The sequence below is a fragment of the Chaetodon trifascialis genome, chromosome 4, assembly GCF_039877785.1.
Source record: "Chaetodon trifascialis isolate fChaTrf1 chromosome 4, fChaTrf1.hap1, whole genome shotgun sequence".
In the NCBI taxonomy this organism is placed as follows: domain Eukaryota; kingdom Metazoa; phylum Chordata; class Actinopteri; order Chaetodontiformes; family Chaetodontidae; genus Chaetodon; species Chaetodon trifascialis.
In genome coordinates, this window is record NC_092059.1 from 22,824,381 (window position 1) to 22,848,892 (window position 24,512).

Sequence of the window (24,512 nt, forward strand, 5' to 3'; positions counted from 1 at the left end):
CATGACCACACCCCCCAACAACCTCCACCAAGCACCACAACAACTCCACCAATCAGAACTATATCCACAACCACCGCACATCTAAGCAGAACAACTGTACCACCAGCAACACCCTCAAAACAAACCCATGACAACCAATCCCCCAAGTACCAAAACAACACCCCAAGTAACCACACCCTCAACTACCACGACCCCAAGCAGCACAACTACACTCTCAACTATCACAACAACCACAACCTCAAGAACCACAACAACACCACTATTAATACACACTAAATAACTGCAATATCAACCATACTCACAACAACACTCACTACTATTGAATGATGTGTTTTATGATTTAGTTTGTATTGTCCTTGATTACGTACAAATGTGTGTGTGAGTGTGTGTGTGTGACTTACCTGGTTTTACAGGTTCCATAAAAGTAGCCACTGTCACCAATGGATTTTCACTCCCTCTGCAACTGAGGGAGGGGTAATTTGCAAACTAAGGGCAATGTGCACTCACAGGCTCAATACCCGTCTGTACCTGGAGTGGTGTGAAGTAACAACACAGTCATCATGGAAAGGAAAATCTTTTGTTGGATTTTTTTGCTTGGATGTGTACACTCTGGAGAAGGTAACTATTGATTACAAGTTTTTTCACAAGTAAGATTTTTATGGTTTTGATTGATTGTATTTGACTTTCTAATATGCCTTATCATATCAGTTTAGACAAGAGACAGCAATAATTTTAAAGGATTCAAAAAGTGAAGTATTTCAGTCCATTTTACATTTGACATTCTACAAAATGTTGCTATGTGTTGATGTCTCTGTTGACCTCTGCTTTAAAAAAAACCTATTATTTGAAGTCCTTTGAAATAAACACGTAATAGCAACAGTTTGAATTACGGCAAGTGAGCTAAAAAAAAAAAGTACTGGACAGAAAATATACTTATTCCTTTACAGAAATAGTCATAAAATAACAAATTATAACTCTGTACATATATATGACAGTTAGCCTGAATCATCTTAAAATGATATTATGAAAACTAACTGAATAAAATAAGAAAAAAAAAAAAAAAACTGATTGATTTATTTTTGGTAGATTTCCAAGATGGCATTTACTGCCTGAATGGTCCTTTGTCAAGGACATTGGAGAATCATGAACAAGACCATGAACATAAATCCTGGTTGGCACAGAGCATTGGGTGCCAATGTTTCAACACTGAAAAATCAAAAACAAAATAAAAACACTGAAGAGGTTCTTATTTGTTTTGGTAGCCATATTGATTGAATGGTTGTTAGACATTGAAACTTTAATACTGCAAAAACACGACATTTGATTATGATTAATACTAAGACCCAAAAAACATTAATCACAAATTGAAGGCGCACAAAACAAATCACATATAGAACAATAAAACACTTATGAACAAATCTAGTTTAGATGTTAGTTTTGCAGTCTTTAATTTACTATGATGACAGTACAGGGCTCTAGTAAAGGTGGCATGGTCAGCTAAATCAGAAATTCCTTTTGAGGAATGATGGTCACATGAAAATTTGTGCCAATCCAGAAAACAGTTGCAAAAATAGTTGAACTCCTTGGTGACGACTTAATACATTGATATTCCAACAGACAACAGATCCTATGATTTCCACTTCTAAATGAAGGTCCTCACATAACATAAATGGCATGAATGATAGAAAAACTGACACACTTGATTTGATGACAAAAAATCTTAAATTCTTAAAAATCTTAATCTGCTTCTCAAACAACAAAAGCAGTGGCCAACACAGCTGCAGTCACCATAAATCCCACTCTATGTTCGAATATGTCAGCCACGACAACTACAGCCCCCAAATCTCCAGCTCGAAGTGCCACAACTACAGCCCCCATAGCTCCATTTGCAATCACCTCAACTGCTCCAGCTGGGACTACGAGCACATATGCGGCTACCACAACAGCTCCAAGCACAACTTCAGCCACCAAAATTTCAAATGTCACTACCACTACTGCAGCCACCATAACACCGACTCCAACTATCACAAATGCACCCAGCACAATTCCAGCTCCAACCGCCAGAACTGCAGCAACCACAGCTCCAACTACCACCACTCCAAATGCCGCCAACACAACTCCAGCTGTAACTACGATTACTGCAGCCACGACACCTTCATCTACAACTCCCACAACTGCAGCCACCACAGCTCAGGATGCCATGGCCACAAATGAAGACACCACAACTCCGGTTGCAACCATGTCAACTGCAGCCATCACAACTCTGGCTGGAAAAATGAGCACATCTGCTGCTACCACAACTCCAGCCCCTACCACAACTGCAGCCACCACAGTTTCATATACAAATACCACTACTGCAGCCCCCATAACTCCAGCCCCAACTACAAATGTAGTCACCACAACATCAGCTACGAAAGCCACAACAGCAGCCAACACATCTCCAGCTGTAACTACTATAACTACAGCCACCACAGCTCCAACTACTACCACTCCAAATGCAGCCACTACAACTCCAGCTGTAACTACGATTACTGCAGCCACAACAACTTCAGCTACAACTCCCACAACTGCAGCCACCACAGCTCAGGATTCCACAGCCACAAATGCAGCCACCATAACTCCAGTTGCAACCATGTCAACTGCCGCCACCACAACTCTGGCTGTAACTACGATTACTGCAGCTACCACAACTTCATCTACAACTCCCACAACTGCAGCCACCATAACTCCAGTTGCAACCATGTCAACTGCAGCCACCATAACTCCAGTTGCAACCATGTCAACTGCAGCCACCACAACTCCAGCTGTAACTACAATTACTGCAGCCACAACAACTTCATCTACAACTCCCACAACTGCAGCCACCACAGCTCAGGATGCCACGGCCACAAATACAGCCACCACAACTCCAATTACAATCACGTCAACTGCAGCCACCACAACTCTGGCTGGAAAAATGAACACATCTGCTGCTACCACAACTCCAGCCCCTAACACAACTGCTGCCACCACAGTTTCATATGTCGATACCATTACTGCAGTCCCCATAACTCCAGCCCCAACTACAAATGTAGTTACCACAACTTCGGCTACGAAAGCCACAACAGCAGCCAACACATCTCCAGCTGTAACTACTATAACTACAGCCACCACAGCTCCAACTACTACCACTCCAAATGCAGCCACCACAACTCCAGCTGTAACTACGATTACTGCAGCCACAACAACTTCATCTACAACTCCCACAACTGCAGCCACCACAGCTCAGGATGCCACGGCCACAAATGCAGGCACCACAACTCCGATTGCAATCATGTCAACTGCAGCCACCACAACTCTGGCTGGAAAAATGAGCACATCTGCTGCTACCACAAATCCAGCCCCTACCACAACTGCTGCCACCACAGTTTCATATGTCGATACCATTACTGCAGTCCCCATAACTCCAGCCCCTACCACAACTGCAGCCACCACAGCTCAGGATGCCACGACCACAAATGCAGCCACCACAACTCAGGTTGCAACCATGTCAACCGCAGCCACCACAACTCCAGCTGTAATTACGATTACTGCAGCCACAACAACTTCAGCTACAACTCCCACAACTGCAGCCACCACAGCTCAGGATGCCACGGCCACAAATGCAGCCACCACAACTCCGGTTGCAATCATGTCAACTGCAGCCACCACAACTCTGGCTGGAAAAATGAACACATCTGCTGCTACCACAACTCCAGCCCCTTCCACAACTGCAGCCACCACAGTTTCATATGTCAATACCACTACTGCAGCTACCACAACTCCAGCCCCAACTACAAATGTAGTTACCACAACTTCTGCTACAAAAGCCACAACCACTACAACTCCAGGTGTCATGACCACCACTGCAGCCACAACTCTGACCCAAGCCTCCACAAATGCAGCCACTGCAATTATGATTACAAAAACTACAAAAGCAGTCAACACTCCAGCTCGAATGACTTCAACTGCAGCAACCACAGCTGCGGGCCCAGCCACCACAACTCAGGTTGTCACCATATCTCCAGCTTCAACCACCACAAGTGCAGCCACTGCAACTCCAGCTCTGACTCCCACAACTGCAGCCACCACAGCTCAGGATGCCACGGCCACAACAGCAGCCAGCACATCACCAGTTGTAACCACTATAACTGCAGCCACCACGGCTCCAACTACCACCACTCCAAATGCAGCCAACACAACTCCAGCTGTAACCACGATTACTGCACCCACAACAACTTCATCTACAACTCCCACAACTGCAGCCACCACAGCTCAGGATGCCACGGCCACAAATGCAGCCACCACAACTCAGGTTGCAACCATGTCAACCGCAGCCACCACAACTCCAGCTGTAATTACGATTACTGCAGCCACAACAACTTCAGCTTCAACTCCCATAACTGCAGCCACCACAGCTCAGGATGCCACGGCCACAAATGCAGCCACCACAACTCTGGCTGCTACCATGTCAACTGCAGCCACCGCAACTCCAACTACCAACACTCCAAATGCAGCCAACACAACTCCAGCTGTAACTACAATTACGGCAGCCACAACAACTTCATCTACAACTCCCACAACTGCAGCCACCACAGCTCAGGATGCCACGGCCACAAATGCAGCCACCACAACTCAGGTTGCAACCATGTCAACTGCAACCACCACAACTCTGGCTGGAAAAATGAGCACATCCGCTGCTACCACAACTCCAGCCCCTACCACAACTGCTGCCACCACAGTTTCATATGTCGATACCATTACTGCAGTCCCCATAACTCCAGCCCCTACCACAACTGCAGCCACCACAGTTTCATATGTCAATACCACTACTGCAGCTACCACAACTCCAGCCCCAACTACAAATGTAGTCACCACAACTTTGGCTACGAAAGCCACAACAGCAGCCAACACATCTCCAGCTGTAACTACTGTAACTGCAGCCACCACAGCTCCAAATACCAACACTCCAAATGCAGCCACCACAACTCCAGCTGTAATTACAATTACTGCAGCCACAACAACTTCATCTACAACTCCCACAACTGCAGCCACCACAGCTCAGGATGCCACGACCACAAATGCAGCCACCACAACTCAGGTTGCAACCATGTCAACCGCAGCCACCACAACTCCAGCTGTAATTACGATTACTGCAGCCACAACAACTTCAGCTCCAACTCCCATAACTGCAGCCACCACAGCTCAGGATGCCACGGCCACAAATGCAGCCACCACAACTCTGGCTGCTACCATGTCAACTGCAGCCACCGCAACTCCAACTACCAACACTCCAAATGCCGCCAACACAACTCCAGCTGTAACTACAATTACTGCAGCCACAACAACTTCATCTACAACTCCCACAACTGCAGCCACCACAGCTCAGGATGCCACGGCCACAAATGCAGCCACCACAACTCCGGTTGCAATCATGTCAACTGCAGCCACCGCAACTCTGGCTGGAAAAATGAGCACATCTGCTGCTATCACAACTCCAGCCCCTTCCACAACTGCAGCCACCACAGTTTCATATGTCAATACCACTACTGCAGCTACCACAACTCCAGCCCCAACTACAAATGTAGTCACCACAACTTTGGCTACGAAAGCCACAACAGCAGCCAACACATCTCCAGCTGTAACTACTGTAACTGCAGCCACCACAGCTCCAAATACCAACACTCCAAATGCAGCCACCACAACTCCAGCTGTAATTACAATTACTGCAGCCACAACAACTTCATCTACAACTCCCACAACTGCAGCCACCACAGCTCAGGATGCCACGACCACAAATGCAGCCACCACAACTCAGGTTGCAACCATGTCAACCGCAGCCACCACAACTCCAGCTGTAATTACGATTACTGCAGCCACAACAACTTCAGCTCCAACTCCCATAACTGCAGCCACCACAGCTCAGGATGCCACGGCCACAAATGCAGCCACCACAACTCTGGCTGCTACCATGTCAACTGCAGCCACCGCAACTCCAACTACCAACACTCCAAATGCCGCCAACACAACTCCAGCTGTAACTACAATTACTGCAGCCACAACAACTTCATCTACAACTCCCACAACTGCAGCCACCACAGCTCAGGATGCCACGGCCACAAATGCAGCCACCACAACTCCGGTTGCAATCATGTCAACTGCAGCCACCACAACTCTGGCTGGAAAAATGAGCACATCTGCTGCTACCACAACTCCAGCCCCTTCCACAACTGCAGCCACCACAGTTTCATATGTCACTACCACTACTGCAGCTACCACAACTCCAGCCCCAACTATAAATGTAGTTACCACAACTTTGGCTACGAAAGCCACAACAGCAGCCAACACATCTCCAGCTGTAACTACTGTAACTGCAGCCACCACAGCTCCAAATACCAACACTCCAAATGCAGCCACCACAACTCCAGCTGTAATTACAATTACTGCAGCCACAACAACTTCATCTACAACTCCCACAACTGCAGCCACCACAGCTCAGGATGCCACGACCACAAATGCAGCCACCACAACTCAGGTTGCAACCATGTCAACCGCAGCCACCACAACTCCAGCTGTAATTACGATTACTGCAGCCACAACAACTTCAGCTTCAACTCCCATAACTGCAGCCACAACAGCTCAGGATGCCACAGCCACAAATGCAGCCACCACAACTCTGGCTGCAACCATGTCAACTGCAGCCACCGCAACTCTGGCTGGAAAAATGAGCACATCAGCTGCTATCACAACTCCAGCCCCTTCCACAACTGCAGCCACCACAGTTTCATATGTCAATACCACTACTGCAGCTACCACAACTCCAGCCCCAACTACAAATGTAGTCACCACAACTTCGGCTACGAAAGCCACAACAGCAGCCAACACATCTCCAGCTGTAACTACTGTAACTGCAGCCACCACAGCTCCAAATACCAACACTCCAAATGCAGCCACCACAACTCCAGCTGTAATTACAATTACTGCAGCCACAACAACTTCATCTACAACTCCCACAACTGCAGCCACCACAGCTCAGGATGCCACGACCACAAATGCAGCCACCACAACTCAGGTTGCAACCATGTCAACCGCAGCCACCACAACTCCAGCTGTAATTACGATTACTGCAGCCACAACAACTTCAGCTCCAACTCCCATAACTGCAGCCACCACAGCTCAGGATGCCACGGCCACAAATGCAGCCACCACAACTCTGGCTGCTACCATGTCAACTGCAGCCACCGCAACTCCAACTACCAACACTCCAAATGCCGCCAACACAACTCCAGCTGTAACTACGATTACTGCAGCCACAACAACTTCAGCTCCAACTCCCACAACTGCAGCCACCACAGCTCAGGATGCCACGGCCACAAATGCAGCCACCACAACTCCGGTTGCAATCATGTCAACTGCAGCCACCACAACTCTGGCTGGAAAAATGAGCACATCTGCTGCTACCACAACTCCAGCCCCTTCCACAACTGCAGCCACCACAGTTTCATATGTCACTACCACTACTGCAGCTACCACAACTCCAGCCCCAACTACAAATGTAGTTACCACAACTTTGGCTACAAAAGCCACAACGGCAGCCAACACGTCTCCAGTTGTAACCACTATAACTGCAGCCACCACAGCTCCAACTACCACCACTCCAAATGCAGCCAACACAACTCCAGCTGTATCTACGATTACTGCAGCCACAACAATTTCATCTACAACTCCCACAACTGCAGCCACCACAGCTCAGGATGCCACGGCCACAAATGCAGCCACCACAACTCCGGTTGCAACCATGTCAACAGCAACCACCACAACTCTGGCTGGAAAAATGAGCACATCCGCTGCTACCACAAATCCAGCCCCTAACACAACTGCTGCCACCACAGTTTCATATGTCGATACCATTACTGCAGTCCCCATAACTCCAGCCCCTACCACAACTGCAGCCACCACAGTTTCATATGCCAATACCACTACTGCAGCTACCACAACTCCAGCCCCAACTACAAATGTAGTTACCACAACTTCGGCTACGAAAGCCACAACAGCAGCCAACACATCTCCAGCTGTAACTACTATAACTACAGCCACCACAGCTCCAACTACTACCACTCCAAATGCAGCCACCACAACTCCAGCTGTAACTACGATTACTGCAGCCACAACAACTTCAGCTACAACTCCCACAACTGCAGCCACCACAGCTCAGGATTCCACGGCCACAAATACAGCCACCACAACTCCAGTTGCAACCATGTCAGCTGCCGCCACCACAACTCTGGCTGTAACTACGATTACTGCAGCCACCACAACTTCATCTACAACTCCCACAACTGCAGCCACCACAGCTCAGGATGCCATGGCCACAAATGCAGCCACCACAACTCAGGTTGCAACCATGTCAACTGCAGCCACCACAACTCTGGCTGGAAAAATGAGCACATCTGCTGCTACCACAACTCCAGCCCCTTCCACAACTGCAGCCACCACAGTTTCATATGTCACTACCACTACTGCAGCTACCACAACTCCAGCCCCAACTACAAACGTAGTCACCACAACTTCGGTTATGAAAGCCACAACGGCAGCCAACACATCTCCAGCTGTAACTACTATAACTACAGCCACCACAGCTCCAACTACTACCACTCCAAATGCAGTCACCACAACTCCAGCTGTAACTACGATTGCTGCAGCCACAACAACTTCAGCTACAACTCCCACAACTGCAGCCACCACAGCTCAGGATGCCATGGCCACAAATGCAGCCACCACAACTCCGATTGCAATCATGTCAACTGCAGCCACCACAACTCTGGCTGGAAAAATGAACACATCTGCTGCTACCACAAATCCAGCCCCTAACACAACTGCTGCCACCACAGTTTCATATGTCGATACCATTACTGCAGTCCCCACAACTCCAGCCTCAACTACAAATGTAGTTACCACAACTTCTGCTACAAAAGCCACAACCACTACAACTCCAGGTGTCATGACCACCACTGCAGCCACAACTCTGACCCAAACCTCCACAAATGCAGCCACTGCAATTATGATTACAAAAACTACAAAAGCAGTCAACACTCCAGCTCGAACGACTTCAACTGCAGCAACCACAGCTGCGGTCCCAGCCACCACAACTCAGGTTGTCACCATATCTCCAGCTTCAACCACCACAAGTGCAGCCACTGCAACTCCAGCTCCGACTCCCACAACTGCAGCCACCACAGCTCAAGATGCCACGGCCAAAACAGCAGCCAGCACATCTCCAGCTGTAACCACTATAACTGCAGCCACCACAGCTCCAACTACCACCACTCCAAATGCAGCCAACACAACTCCAGCTGTATCTACGATTACTGCAGCCACAACAACTTCATCTACAACTCCCACAACTGCAGCCACCACAGCTCAGGATGCCACGACCACAAATGCAGTCACCACAACTCAGGTTGCAACCATGTCAACCGCAGCCACCACAACTCCAGCTGTAATTACGATTACTGCAGCCACAACAACTTCAGCTTCAACTCCCATAACTGCAGCCACCACAGCTCAGGATGCCACGGCCACAAATGCAGCCACCACAACTCCGGTTGCAACCATGTCAACAGCAACCACCACAACTCTGGCTGGAAAAATGAGCACATCCGCTGCTACCACAACTCCAGCCCCTACCACAACTGCAGCCACCACAGTTTCATATACCAATACCACTACTGCAGCTACCACAACTCCAGCCCCAACTACAAATGTAGTCACCACAACTTCGGCTACGAAAGCCACAACAGCAGCCAACACATCTCCAGCTGTAACTACAATTACTGCACCCACAACAACTTCATCTACAACTCCCACAATTGCAGCCACCACAGCTCAGGATGCCACGACCACAAATGCAGCCACCACAACTCTGGCTGCTACCATGTCAACTGCAGCCACCGCAACTCCAACTACTAACACTCCAAATGCAGCCAACACAACTCCAGCTGTAACTACGATTACTGCAGCCACAACAACTTCATCTACAACTCCCACAACTGCAGCCACCACAGCTCAGGATGCCACGGCCACAAATGCAGCCAACACAACTCCGGTTGCAACCATGTCAACTGCAACCACCACAACTCTGGCTGGAAAAATGAGCACATCTGCTGCTACCACAACTCCAGCCCCTACCACAACTGCTGCCACCACAGTTTCATATGTCGATACCATTACTGCAGTCCCCATAACTCCAGCCCCTACCACAACTGCAGCCACCACAGTTTCATATGCCAATACCACTACTGCAGCTACCACAACTCCAGCCCCAACTACAAATGTAGTCACCACAACTTCGGCTACGAAAGCCACAACAGCAGCCAACACATCTCCAGCTGTAACTACAATTACTGCACCCACAACAACTTCATCTACAACTCCCACAATTGCAGCCACCACAGCTCAGGATGCCACGGCCACAAATGCAGCCACCACAACTCTGGCTGCTACCATGTCAACTGCAGCCACCGCAACTCCAACTACTAACACTCCAAATGCAGCCAACACAACTCCAGCTGTAACTACGATTACTGCAGCCACAACAACTTCATCTACAACTCCCACAACTGCAGCCACCACAGCTCAGGATGCCACGGCCACAAATGCAGCCAACACAACTCCGGTTGCAACCATGTCAACTGCAACCACCACAACTCTGGCTGGAAAAATGAGCACATCCGCTGCTACCACAACTCCAGCCCCTACCACAACTGCTGCCACCACAGTTTCATATGTCGATACCATTACTGCAGTCCCCATAACTCCAGCCCCTACCACAACTGCAGCCACCACAGTTTCATATGCCAATACCACTACTGCAGCTACCACAACTCCAGCCCCAACTACAAATGTAGTCACCACAACTTCGGCTACGAAAGCCACAACAGAAGCCAACACATCTCCAGCTGTAACTACTGTAACTGCAGCCACCACAGCTCCAACTACCAACACTCTAAATGCAGCCAACACAACTCCAGCTGTAACTACAATTACTGCACCCACAACAACTTCATCTACAACTCCCACAACTGCAGCCACCACAGCTCAGGATGCCACGACCACAAATGCAGCCACCACAACTCAGGTTGCAACCATGTCAACCGCAGCCACCACAACTCCAGCTGTAATTACGATTACTGCAGCCACAACAACTTCAGCTTCAACTCCCATAACTGCAGCCACCACAGCTCAGGATGCCACAGCCACAAATGCAGCCACCACAACTCTGGCTGCAACCATGTCAACTGCAGCCACCGCAACTCCGGCTGGAAAAATGAGCACATCTGCTGCTACCACAACTCCAGCCCCTTCCACAACTGCAGCCACCACAGTTTCATATGTCAATACCACTACTGCAGCTACCACAACTCCAGCCCCAACTACAAATGTAGTCACCACAACTTCGGCTACGAAAGCCACAACAGCAGCCAACACATCTCCAGCTGTAACTACTGTAACTGCAGCCACCACAGCTCCAAATACCAACACTCCAAATGCAGCCACCACAACTCCAGCTGTATCTACGATTACTGCAGCCACAACAACTTCAGCTACAACTCCCACAACTGCAGCCACCACAGCTCAGGATGCCACGGCCACAAATGCAGCCACCACAACTCCGGTTGCAACCATGTCAACTGCAACCACCACAACTCTGGCTGGAAAAATGAGCACATCTGCTGCTACCACAAATCCAGCCCCTACCACAACTGCTGCCACCACAGTTTCATATGTCGATACCATTACTGCAGTCCCCATAACTCCAGCCCCTACCACAACTGCAGCCACCACAGTTTCATATACCAATACCACTACTGCAGCTACCACAACTCCAGCCCCAACTACAAATGTAGTCACCACAACTTCGGCTACGAAAGCCACAACAGCAGCCAACACATCTCCAGCTGTAACTACAATTACTGCACCCACAACAACTTCATCTACAACTCCCACAACTGCAGCCACCACAGCTCAGGATGCCACGGCCACAAATGCAGCCACCACAACTCAGGTTGCAACCATGTCAACCGCAGCCACCACAACTCCAGCTGTAATTACGATTACTGCAGCCACAACAACTTCAGCTTCAACTCCCATAACTGCAGCCACCACAGCTCTGGATGCTACGGCCACAAATGCAGCCACCACAACTCTGGCTGCTACCATGTCAACTGCAGCCACCGCAACTCCAACTACCAACACTCCAAATGCCGCCAACACAACTCCAGCTGTAACTACAATTACAGCAGCCACAACAACTTCATCTACAACTCCCACAACTGCAGCCACCACAGCTCAGGATGCCACGGCCACAAATGCAGCCAACACAACTCCGGTTGCAACCATGTCAACTGCAACCACCACAACTCTGGCTGGAAAAATGAGCACATCTGCTGCTACCACAACTCCAGCCCCTACCACAACTGCTGCCACCACAGTTTCATATGTCGATACCATTACTGCAGTCCCCATAACTCCAGCCCCTACCACAACTGCAGCCACCACAGTTTCATATGCCAATACCACTACTGCAGCTACCACAACTCCAGCCCCAACTACAAATGTAGTCACCACAACTTCGGCTACGAAAGCCACAACAGCAGCCAACACATCTCCAGCTGTAACTACTGTAACTGCAGCCACCACAGCTCCAACTACCAACACTCCAAATGCAGCCAACACAACTCCAGCTGTAACTACAATTACTGCACCCACAACAACTTCATCTACAACTCCCACAACTGCAGCCACCACAGCTCAGGATTCCATGGCCACAAATGCAGCCACCACAACTCAGGTTGCAACCATGTCAACCGTAGCCACCACAACTCTAGCTGTAATTACGATTACTGCAGCCACAACAACTTCAGCTTCAACTCCCATAACTGCAGCCACCACAGCTCAGGATGCCACGGCCACAAATGCAGCCACCACAACTCTGGCTGCAACCATGTCAACTGCAGCCACCGCAACTCTGGCTGGAAAAATGAGCACATCTGCTGCTACCACAACTCCAGCCCCTTCCACAACTGCAGCCACCACAGTTTCATATGTCAATACCACTACTGCAGCTACCACAACTCCAGCCCCAACCACAAATGTACTTCCTACAACTTTGGCCACGAAAGCCACAACAGCAGCCAACACATCTCCAGCTGTAACTACTATAACTGCTGCCACAACAACTTCAGCTACAACTTCAACAACTGCAGCCACCACAGCTCAGGATGCCACGGTCACAAATGCAGGCACGACAACTCCGGTTGTAATCATGTCAGCTGCAGCCACCACAAGTCTGTCTGGAACTACTCGCAAATCTGCTGCCACGACAACTCCGGCGCCAACCACAACTGTAGTCACCACAACTCCAGCTGTCACTACCATGACTGCAACCACGACAACTCCCACTACAACCACCACAACAGCAGCAACCACAGCTCCAACTTCAAACATGACTGCAACCACCAAAACTGCAGCTCCAACCATTACAACTGCAGCCACCATAACTCTGTCTCCAACCAGCACTGAAGCCACCAGAACACCTGTTGCAGCTGCAACTCTGGATCCCAGTGCCACAAATGCAGTCAACACAAATACAGACCCAACCACCACAGCTCCAGTTGCAATCACTTCAACTGCAGCCACCACAACTCTGACTCAAACCACCACAAAAGCAGCCACTGCAACTCCAGCTCCAAATCCCACAACTGTTGCCACCACAGCTCCAGCTGTCACTACCATGACTGCAGCCATGACAACTAGCACTACAACCACCACAACAGCAGCAACCACAGCTCCAGCTCCAAACATGACTGCAACTACCAAAACTGCAGCTCTGACCATCACAAATGCACCCTCCACAGCTCCAGTTCTAAGTCCCACAACTGCAACTATGACAGCTGCTGCAACCACAACCCTGGCTGTTACTACCAGAAGTGCACCCACCTCAACTGTGGCTGTAACTACCACAAATGCAGCTACCACAACTGCTTTTGTAAATACTAAAACTGCAGCCACCGTATTTTCAGCTCCATCTACCAAAACAGCATCCATCACAAATACAGCTATACCTATGGCAACTGCAGTAACCACAAGTCTGGCTGCAATAACTAACACATCTTCCGCTACCACAACTCCAGCTCCAACCACAACAACAGCCAACACATCTCTGGCTGTAACTACTGTAACTGCAGTCAAAAGAACTCCAGCTCCAACTATGACTTCATTTCCAACCACTACAACTGTAGCACAATCCATGACTGCAGCCAAGACAACTCCGGCTGTAACTATAACATCTACAGCCATCTCAAGTCTGGCTCCAACAACTGCAACCAAGACAACTGCAGCCAAAACAACTCCAGCTACACTCACCATAATGACAGCTACCACAACCATAACTCTGGCTCAGACAACAAATGTAGCCACCTCAGCTCCATCAGCAGCAACCACTACTCCAGCTCCAAGTACCGCAACTGCAGCAACCACAAGTCCAGCTCCAAGCACAATTACATCCACAGAAACGTCAATTGTCACTACCACATCTGCAGCCACAGCAACTCCAGTTGTCACTACCACTAGTGCAGGAAAGACAACTGTGGCTCGCATTACCACAAATTCAGCCACTACAGCTCCAGTTATAAACACCTCAACTGCAGCAACCACTAATCTGTCTGAAACTATTAGCACATATGCAGTCACCACAACCCTGGGTCCAACCACCACAACAGCAGCCACGACAACTCCAGCTTTAGACAAAGCTGCAGCCACTACAACTTCGGCTGCAAATGCACTAGCACCCACCACAACTGCAGCTAGTACATCTCCATCTGTCACTACCATTGGTGCAGCAACCACAACTCCATCTGGAACTGTAAGCACATCTGCAGCGACCCCAATTCCATCTCCAACCACTAAAACTGCATCCACCACAACTTCAACTGCAAAAACCAAAACAGCAGAGAGCACACCTCCAGCTGTAGCTATTCTAACTGGAGCCAACATAACTGCAGCTCCAGCCATCACAACTCCAGCCACTACAGTTGCACCTCTAACCACCACATCTGCAGCCACCAAAATTCCAGCTCTAACCACCACAGCTGCAGCACGCACAACTCCCACCACAACTATATTCACCAAAACTCCAGCTGTCAATACCACTAATGCAACCAAAACAAATTCTGCTCCAACCAAGACAGGAGCCACCACACATCTGTTTGCAGCCACCACAACTCCAGCTCCAACCACAACTGAAGCCACAGCAACTCCAGAGTCAACCACCACAACAGGATCCTTCACAACTCAGACTGTAAATACCATAGTTCCAGCTCCAACCTCCACAACTACAGCCACAGCTCAGGTTCCACTCACCACGTCTTCGATCCCCACAACTACCACACCCCCTGTCATCATATCTACAGAAGAAACATCAACCCACCGTATGTGACTACCTGTTTTTTCCTGTTATTTTTTTTTTTCTTTTCCACTCTCCTGGTTATAAAGTATGATTTTTCTTTGCTAAGTTTCAACTATAGGTGATCAAAAGCAGTAAGTAAAGGGTAAAGCCATGTTTTAGTACAGCTGCAGTACATTTTGATCCCAAGCATAGCTCTACACTTTTGATGGGTCATCCATAGTTTGGCTCAACACTTTAAAATGTTGCAAAATTTACCTCAAGTGTATCAAATAGCCAAATACTAAGACATATAATTCTGGCTATACATACATGGATATCTATCCAGGTAGGAGATACTTTACTTTAGCCTTTCATATGTGACATTGTGATTTTAGAGGTCATGGCAAAGTGAATCTGTAGGAGTTGGACTCAACTGAAAATAAAAGTCATCCGAAATTTTGTTTACAGCAAGCTGACTAAATCTATTTGTAAATAAAATTAATCAAAAACAATGATCATTAATTGACAGAATGTAGCTTTCAAGCCACTTATAAAGCCATTTGAAGCTTGATGTTACCTTTAACATGAGTAATGTAACTGTAATAAGTGTGTTCGAGGACATGAAGCATTTACAGGGAATTATCTTAACACTGAAATACAGGAGTCTCAAATTTCTTTTTTTTTTTTCTTCTTCTTTTTTTTTAATCAATTTCCAAAGGTAATGCTGTAATCCCTATAGGCTTGGCATCACTGGCACATCTACAGCTGAAGTTAACTTCTTATGGAGAAATAAGCAATGGAACCATCACTGAACTTGTTAAACAGGTAAACAAAATGTGTAAAATAACACCTAATACTATCAATGCTGATGTATAAACACAATCAAAATGATTGCGTGAAGGGGATGAGATACATTTTCTCATGTTTATTCTGTGTGTTTTCTTCCCATTAGTTTTTTAGAGAGCAGCTCCTGAATGGAACGTCCCACACAGTGACAGTGACAAGCATTCAAAGGGTCAGAGTTGCCCCATAGAAGTTTCATGTGGACAGAAATAGTCGCAAGTGAATGTATAAAGACAAAAAATTGTTGTGGTATTATTTCAAAACAATGTGATGGTGCAGTTCACCTCAACCAGTTCATTGTATCTGGAAACAGATGTTCCTTTTGAGTTTTTGAGTTTGAGCACAGCTAATGAAATATCATTGTATTCCACCATGCTGCTAAGATCTACAAACATCTGCAAATCATCAGAAGTACCTTAATTGCACTCCAGGTGTGAGAAAAGGTTTTTGATTTAACACAGAGGCTTAGATTTTGGGCTCAGTTCTTGCTTATGCCTCTTTAACTTCATTTTGCCAAATTAGATTAAAAAAAAAAAAAAAACCTCCTTACAAGTCAGACAATATATTCATGACTACACCGTGGGCTGTATTTCTCAGGAATGTGAATAGTGGAGAGGTGGATTTGTCTCAAGTGTCAAATGATTTGGACAGCACAATGGGAAGCTCAAACCACGCAATCTGACCCATCAAAGAGGTTTTTAAGAGGTGTCAGTAATTCCCATGCTTTGTAATTGGAGGAGCAGCTGTCATGCTGACATGTCTGGTAACCAGGAAAATAGAAAACGATGTTTCTTGCTCACTCCTCCAATAGATTATATATAAATGAGGAGATATGTAACACAAACAACTGCAACAATCACCTTGATGAGTACCTCATAGCAAGTGTATAACCATTGTACCACAAATCAGGGAAGTTCAGTATTACTGATGCACTGCATTGTCCTGTCTACAAAAGTGTAGATGTGGAAATCTAGAATATGGAAGAGCTGCATGTTTGTTGTGTGGGAGGTGATGTGCTAAGACATAAAACATTTAATTCAAGAGAGATTGGAGGAAGACATTCTATGTGCAGGTTCATACGATTCAGGCACAGCCTTAATTAATGATTGTGTATGTGTTTCACATGGTTTTGTTGATCTGCTCTCTATTTCATTCTCTTCTTCTCTTGGTAAACTTGCCTCTCCAGGTATTGAGTTTACTAGGTGTCATGTATTTATGGATGTCCTCACCTGAGAAAGGCCATGTTGGTTCTCTGTGCAAGTACCTTATGTTTATTGTAAGGCTGTGACCTCTAGTGGCCATAGAGATTATGACGGGAGCAAAGTTAGGTGACAGAGTCAGCTCGAGAAAGTGGAGGAAGGTGATGTGAGCTCAAATCATCTTTGACTTATTTGACATTACATAACATGGTAGCGATGTGTTGATTTCTCAGAATAAGCTGTTTCTGATCATGAACTTGGCCAGTATGTCAATTCGTTTGGTGTAAGGCTATGCAGTAAAGTTTGTTTTTTTATTTTTCACCTGAAAGCATAATGTATGTCTCATTGATTTACTGCTTTTTTCACATTCTTATTTTACACTAAATTCTTATTTATTATTCAAATGTAAATTAGACTTTAGAAAGAATTACTAAGAGACACATTTTGCAAGATGAGCAGTTATTTTATGTTATTTTATGCTGCCATTCTATTTGAAGTGCTCTACTTTATGTTCTTTAATAAATCCTTCAAATTTACTGTTGCTGTTGCTAATTGTGTAAATTATTTTTTCAATATATCAGATTTAACATCAGTAAAGACATGTGTGTTAGATGAGATGAGATGAGATGAGATGAGATGTGTAATTAAGCATTCAATTGAGGTATTCAGTAAGATGTCAAAAAGAAGCAGCCTGAAAATGTCGACCTATCTGTGTTTGCCTCACTTGGTGCCTAACTTTAGAATCTGCCTGTGCAGTATACTGGAATAACAAGTAAAGGATTAAAACAAAACAAAGATGACAATCTTAACTTTAAAAATTCACTCACAATGGTTTCATATTTCAAGTTCACTTCCCTGTGTCTGTGTCAATAACTGAGTACATTATGTCAACACAGTTCATCATATCTGATCTATAACCAAACTCCCCACCCTCGTCATAGTCAAGTACCTTTCCTCCCACTCCTCTAGAAGATATTGCTCTTCCCATGGCATTAGTAGAATTTCTGTATGTGCACAGCTGATATTATACACCTGACTCCAAATCAATAAAACACTGGTCTAGGCTTCCTCATCGGGTCACATGGAGTTAGTGACTAATGCAACAAACTGCTCCCAGACCAGCACCTGCAGAGTGGTTTTCTTCTCAGCCACATTGTTCCATTCTTCCATTGAACCATTGTTCATATCTTGCAGAAATACCAACTACATTAAGATACCAGATACCAGATACATTAAGCACAACTGTTACATACCACCACCCCACTAGGTTTGGTCCTCCAAAAGACTAATAAAAGACATATATGGACACAATGACAATCCTTAATCCTGGGACAATGTGCAGAAAAAGCTCAAACTTGAAGCCTTTTCAGCTAACTAATGCCTAATTTAATGCTGCCTTGTTTATTGCACTGTATTATGCAATGTATTGCTGTTATTACTTATTGCAGTTATTGTGACTTGATGTTGTCCTGTTTATGTGCTTGATGCTGCTATTTGCCTTGTCTAGGTCTCACTTGTTAAGGAGATTTTAATTTCCAAGTGACTTCATAGTTAAAAAAAAAAAAAAAAAAAAAGGTAATATTTAATGGTGTGCATATTTATTTTAAAGTGGGCTTATGTGTTTCAAAATCCTGTGAACTGGCTACATGAACTTATCTATTAGTAGTAGTGGACACATGTAGCTCCTTCTTTATCTGTTCTCATCCTGCTCTCCTTCTGCCTCAATTTCCAGGCTGGTTTCTTTATATCCATGTATCTCCTTTTGTTCTCTCTCTCCAGATCTTTGCATACCGCTGTCTTGAAAAAGAGCAATATATCCTTTCGTGGCTTGGTCTGATTTACCTGATTACCTGATTTGACCTTCGAGCTCACAGCATGTAGATGCAATTAAAACAGCGATAACAGTAAAAACAAAATATAATGTAATAATGTAGTGTAGGATACGAGTTTGAACTGACCAGAGAGAGCAGATGAAGATGAGGAATTGCATTATGTAAATAAGAAACCTGTTTGACAGCCTTCATAAGTGTTTGTGTGTGTTGCGGTCTCCTATATTTTGTAAACATATGTGTGGGTGACTTAACCTACCTGGTTTTACAGGTTCCATGAAAGTAGCCACTGTTCCTAATGCCTTCCCCTTCTTGCTAAGGGAGGAGTAATTCACAAACTAAACGCAACGTGCAGTCACGGCCTGAATACCTGTCTGTACCTCGAGTGGTGAGAAGTAACATTAGTCATCATGGAAAGAAAAATTCTTTGTTGGATATTTTTGCTTGGATATGTACATGTATCCTCTGGAGAAGGTAACCTATGATTACAAGTTAATTATTTATGCCTTTGATTGTTTGTATTTAATTTCTAATATGCCTTATCGGTTTAGACTACAGACAGTAGTAATGGTGAGGATTCAAAAAGTGAAGTATTTCAGTCTGTTTTACATTTGACATTCTACAAAATGTTGCTATCTGTTATCGTTATTATTAATTGTACAAATCACATATAGAACAATAAAACACTTATCAACATATCAACTGTATTTAGGTTAGATGTTAGTTTCACAGTCTTTAATGTATTATGTAGATGACAATACTTACAAGTGGGTAGTTTGGCCAGATGCTTGGGGCTCTAGTAAAGGTGACAGGGAACATGGATGGTCACACGGAAATTTGTGCCCACTTTGTGACGACTTAAAAAACTGATATTCCAATAGACAATAGATCATATTATTTCCACTCATACATAAGTAGCAAGTCCTCATCTAATTGATTTCTGATATTCTTTGATATTAACAATATTAAAGGATTAAATGCAACTGAAGCCACCACAACTCCAGGGCCAACCGCAACAGCAGCCACCACAACTCCAGGGCCCACTGCTACTGAAGCCACCACAACTCCAGGTCCAACTGCAACTGAATCCACCACAACTTCAGGGCCAACTGGAACTTCAGCCGCCGCAACTCCAGGGCCAACCGCAACTGCAGCCACTACAACTCCAGGTCCAACAGCACCTGCAGCCACCACAACATCAGGGCCAAAAGCAACTCAAGCCACAACAACTCCAGCACCAACCGCAGCTGCAGCCACCACAACTCCAGGGCCAACCGCAACTACAGCCACTGCAACTCCAGGGCCAACCACACCTGCAGCCACCACAACATCAGGGCCAAAAGCAACTGAAGCCACAACAACTCTGGCACCAACCACAACTGAGGCCACCACAACTCCAGGGCCAACTGCAACGGAATCCACCACAACTCCAGGGCCAACTGCAACTGAAGCCACCACAACTCCATGGGCAACCACAACTGAATCCACCACAACTCCAGGGCCAACTGGAACTGCAGCCGCCGCAACTCCAGGGCCAACCGCAACTGCAGCCACTACAACTCCAGGGCCAACGGCACCTGCAGCCACCACAACATCAGGGCCAAAAGCAACTGAAGCCACAACAACTCCAGCACCAACCGCAGCTGCAGCCACCACAACTCCAGGGCCAACCGCAACTACAGCCACTACAACTCCAGGGCCAACCACACCTGCAGCCACCACAACATCAGGGCCAAAAGCAACTGAAGCCACAACAACTCTGGCACCAACCACAACTGAAGCCACAACAACTCTGGCACCAACCACAACTGAGGCCACCACAACTCCATGGGCAACCACAACTGAAGCCACCACAACTCCAGGTCCAACTGTATCTGAAGCCACCACAACTCCATGGGCAACCACAGTTGAAGCCACCACATCTCCAGGTCCAACCACAACTGAATCGACCACAACACCAGGGCCAACTGCAACTGAAGCTATCACAACTCCAGCTATAACTGCAACTGCTGCCACCACAAGATCAGGGCCAAATGCATCTGAAGCCACCACAACTCTGGCTACAATTGTACCTGCAGCCACCACAACTCCAACTCCAGCCACACCTGCAGCCACCACAACTCTGGCTGCAACCACATCTGCAGCAACCACAACTCCAGCTCCAACTACACCTGCAGCAACCACAACTCCAACAGCCACCACAGCTCTAGCTACAGTTACACTGGCAACCACCACAACTCCAGCTCAAACCACACCTGCAGCCACCACAACTCTGGCTCCAACCACATCTGCAGCAACCACAACTCCAGCAGTCACCACAGCTCCAGTTACAGTCACACCTACAACCACCACATCTCCAGCTCCAACCACACCTGCAGCCAATGCAACTCCAGCTCCAGCCACACCTGCTGTCACCACAACTCTATCTACAATCATGACTTTGGTTCCAACCACCACAATTCTGGCTCCACCCACAGCCGCAAGTCCAACCACACCTACAGCCAGCACATCTCCAATCATGACTGTAGCCTCAACCACAACTGCAGATGCAACCACACCTACAGCCACTGCAACCACTGTAACTGCAGCCACCACAACTCTGGCCCCAGTCGCAACTGCTGCCACCACAACTCTGTCTCCAACCACCATAACTGCAGCAACAACATCTGAGGCTACTACTAATTCAACTGGGGCTCCTCTGGTTATAACAACTACACCCATAAATACCCCTCCAATCATTTCATCAGGTCCAACCACCACAACTGCAGCTACAACTGCCACAGCTGCACCCACCACAACTTCAGCTCCAACCACAATTGCAGCCACCACAAATCTGGCTCCAACAACTACAACTGCAGCCTACACAACTTCTGCACCAACTACGGTTGCAGGCATCATAACCCCATCTGCAGCTGCAACCACCACTGCAACCAAAACACCAGCTACAACTACTTTAACTGAGCCTCCTTTAGTTACGATGACTGCACCCTTAACTACCACAACATCATCAAAGACAACCACACCAAAACCTACCACACCAATGATATCATCAGCTCCAACCACCACAAGTCCAGCTCCAACCATCACACCTGTAGCCACCACAATCCCTGGTCCAACCACAAATGCAGTTACCACAAATCTGGCTTCAACCACCACAATTCAAGCCACCACAACTCCAGCTATAACCACAACAACTCCAGCTATAACCACGACAACTCCAGGTAAAACCACTCTATCTAAGGCTCCTGTAGTTTTGGCAACTACACCCTCAACAACCACAAAACTACATACCACAACCTCACCACTAAAAACCACAGCTTCAGTTTCTACACCAATCACTTCAACAGCAACAAATAAAGGGTGACACTCACCCCTACAAAGAAACTTCATAGAATACATTTTGACCCCAAGCACAGCTCTGCTGCTACGATGGGTCACTTATTGAAACTGAAAATAACGTCAGATGACATCAGAAATTAGCTTTGAACATTCAAACGGAGAATATTGTCATAAGCCATAATTGTAGGGAGTTCAAATTCATTTGTATACACTTTAGAATAGATGTGCAAAAGACTAAAGCACACAGTTCTAGTTATCGGTAGATAGATGTATAACCAGGTAGGAGATGCTCTTGAGGTTTCATGATAATGATATTTTTTCACTATTTTTTTCTATTGGCTGGCATCCAATTCATGGGACTATCAAGTTTCTTTCTGTGACAAAATTATTCTCAATGGAAAATTTTAGATAAGATATTTATTTAATTTAAGATAATCATCTGATTGAAATGCATTTTAATGACAGTTCGAGCGAGAAATATGCATTTTATTTTCATAACCTACGTTCACTGAATGTGTATTATTACAAAGATTCTTTTTGGTCTTGCCAGAAAATTGTCGAAATATGCATGTTATAGATATGTATTATTACCAGGAACTCTTTTAGCTTTTTGGATATACACAAGTTCCAAATTACTTATTCAACTTATTAGTCCATTAATTTCCACTTTGTGTTTTTTTTTAATCTCTACAGGTTTGGCATCACTGGCACATCTACAGCTGAAGATAATTTCTTATGGAGAAGTAAGCAATGGAACCATCACTGAACTTGTTAAAAAGGTATGCAACAAAATGTGTAAAATAACACCTAACATTATCAATGTTAATGCAACACACCATAAAAAGGATGGAATGAAAGGAAATCAGATTGAACTTGTAATGTTTATTTTCTGTGTTTTCTTTCCATTTAGTTTTTTAGAGAGCAGCTCCTGAATGGAACATCCCACACAGTAACAGTGACAAGCATTCAAAGGGTCAGAGTTGCCCCATAGAAGTTTCATGTGGACAGAAATAGTGACAGGTGAATGTATAAAGACAACAATTCAAAGGTGTGGTGGTGGTTTTGTTTTAGCAGAATGCAAAGTAGCACTTCACCTCAACCGTTTCATAATATCTGGAAAAAGATGTTCCTTTTGAGTTTAACAGTTTGAGCACAAATATTGTGTTCCACTGTGCTGCCATGATTTACAACCAACATCTGCAAACCATCAGAAGCACCTTAATTGCACTGAAGGTGATTAAAGGAAGAGGTTTAGATTTCCAGCTCAGTTCCCTCTCAGCCCTCTTTATCTTAATTTTGTCAAATGACATCTAAAAAAAACCTCCTTACAAATCAACATTTACATCCTTTTCACCCTCTGTAATCACCAAACAACATATTCATTACTATAGAGTTGGCTGTATCTCTCAGGAATGTGAATAATGGAGCTGTGCAAGTGTCAAATGATTTGGACAGCACAATAGCAAGCTCAAACCACGCAATCTGACCCATCAAAGAGGTTTTTAAGAGGTGTCGGTAATTCCCATGCTTTGTAACTGGAGGAGCAGGTGCCATTCTGACACGCCTGGTAACCAGGAAACTAGAAAACAATGTTTCTTACTCACTCCCCCCCCCCCCTTAGATTATATATAAATGGGGAAACATTTGACACAAACAACTGGCAACAATTACCTTGGTGAGTACCTCATACCAAGTGTCTGACCATTGTGACTTTCAGGGAAAGTCAAGTATTACTGACAAAATGCATTGTCCTGTCTGATGAATGTGAAGTTTTATCTGGTGCCATCAAGAGCTCACTTATTAAACTTGAAGAATGTGTTTTTCCACTTCATTAGAAAT

The 24,512-nt window shown here is 46.0% G+C and overlaps 2 protein-coding genes across 2 annotated transcripts; both read left to right on the forward strand.

Moving 5' to 3' along the window:
• The first annotated feature begins 8,915 nt into the window (after nucleotides 1-8,915).
• Nucleotides 8,916-9,987, forward strand: LOC139330138 (probable serine/threonine-protein kinase clkA). Its single transcript, XM_070960874.1, has 2 exons — nucleotides 8,916-8,965; nucleotides 9,069-9,987. The coding sequence occupies exons 1-2, from the start codon at nucleotides 8,916-8,918 to the stop codon at nucleotides 9,985-9,987; spliced, it is 969 nt and encodes a 322-aa protein (XP_070816975.1).
• A 9,710-nt stretch (nucleotides 9,988-19,697) lies between these two features.
• On the forward strand, nucleotides 19,698-22,004 carry LOC139330141 (uncharacterized). Its single transcript, XM_070960876.1, has 3 exons — nucleotides 19,698-19,808; nucleotides 20,306-21,296; nucleotides 21,413-22,004. The coding sequence occupies exons 1-3, from the start codon at nucleotides 19,745-19,747 to the stop codon at nucleotides 22,002-22,004; spliced, it is 1,647 nt and encodes a 548-aa protein (XP_070816977.1). The 5' UTR covers nucleotides 19,698-19,744.
• The last annotated feature ends 2,508 nt before the right edge of the window (nucleotides 22,005-24,512 follow it).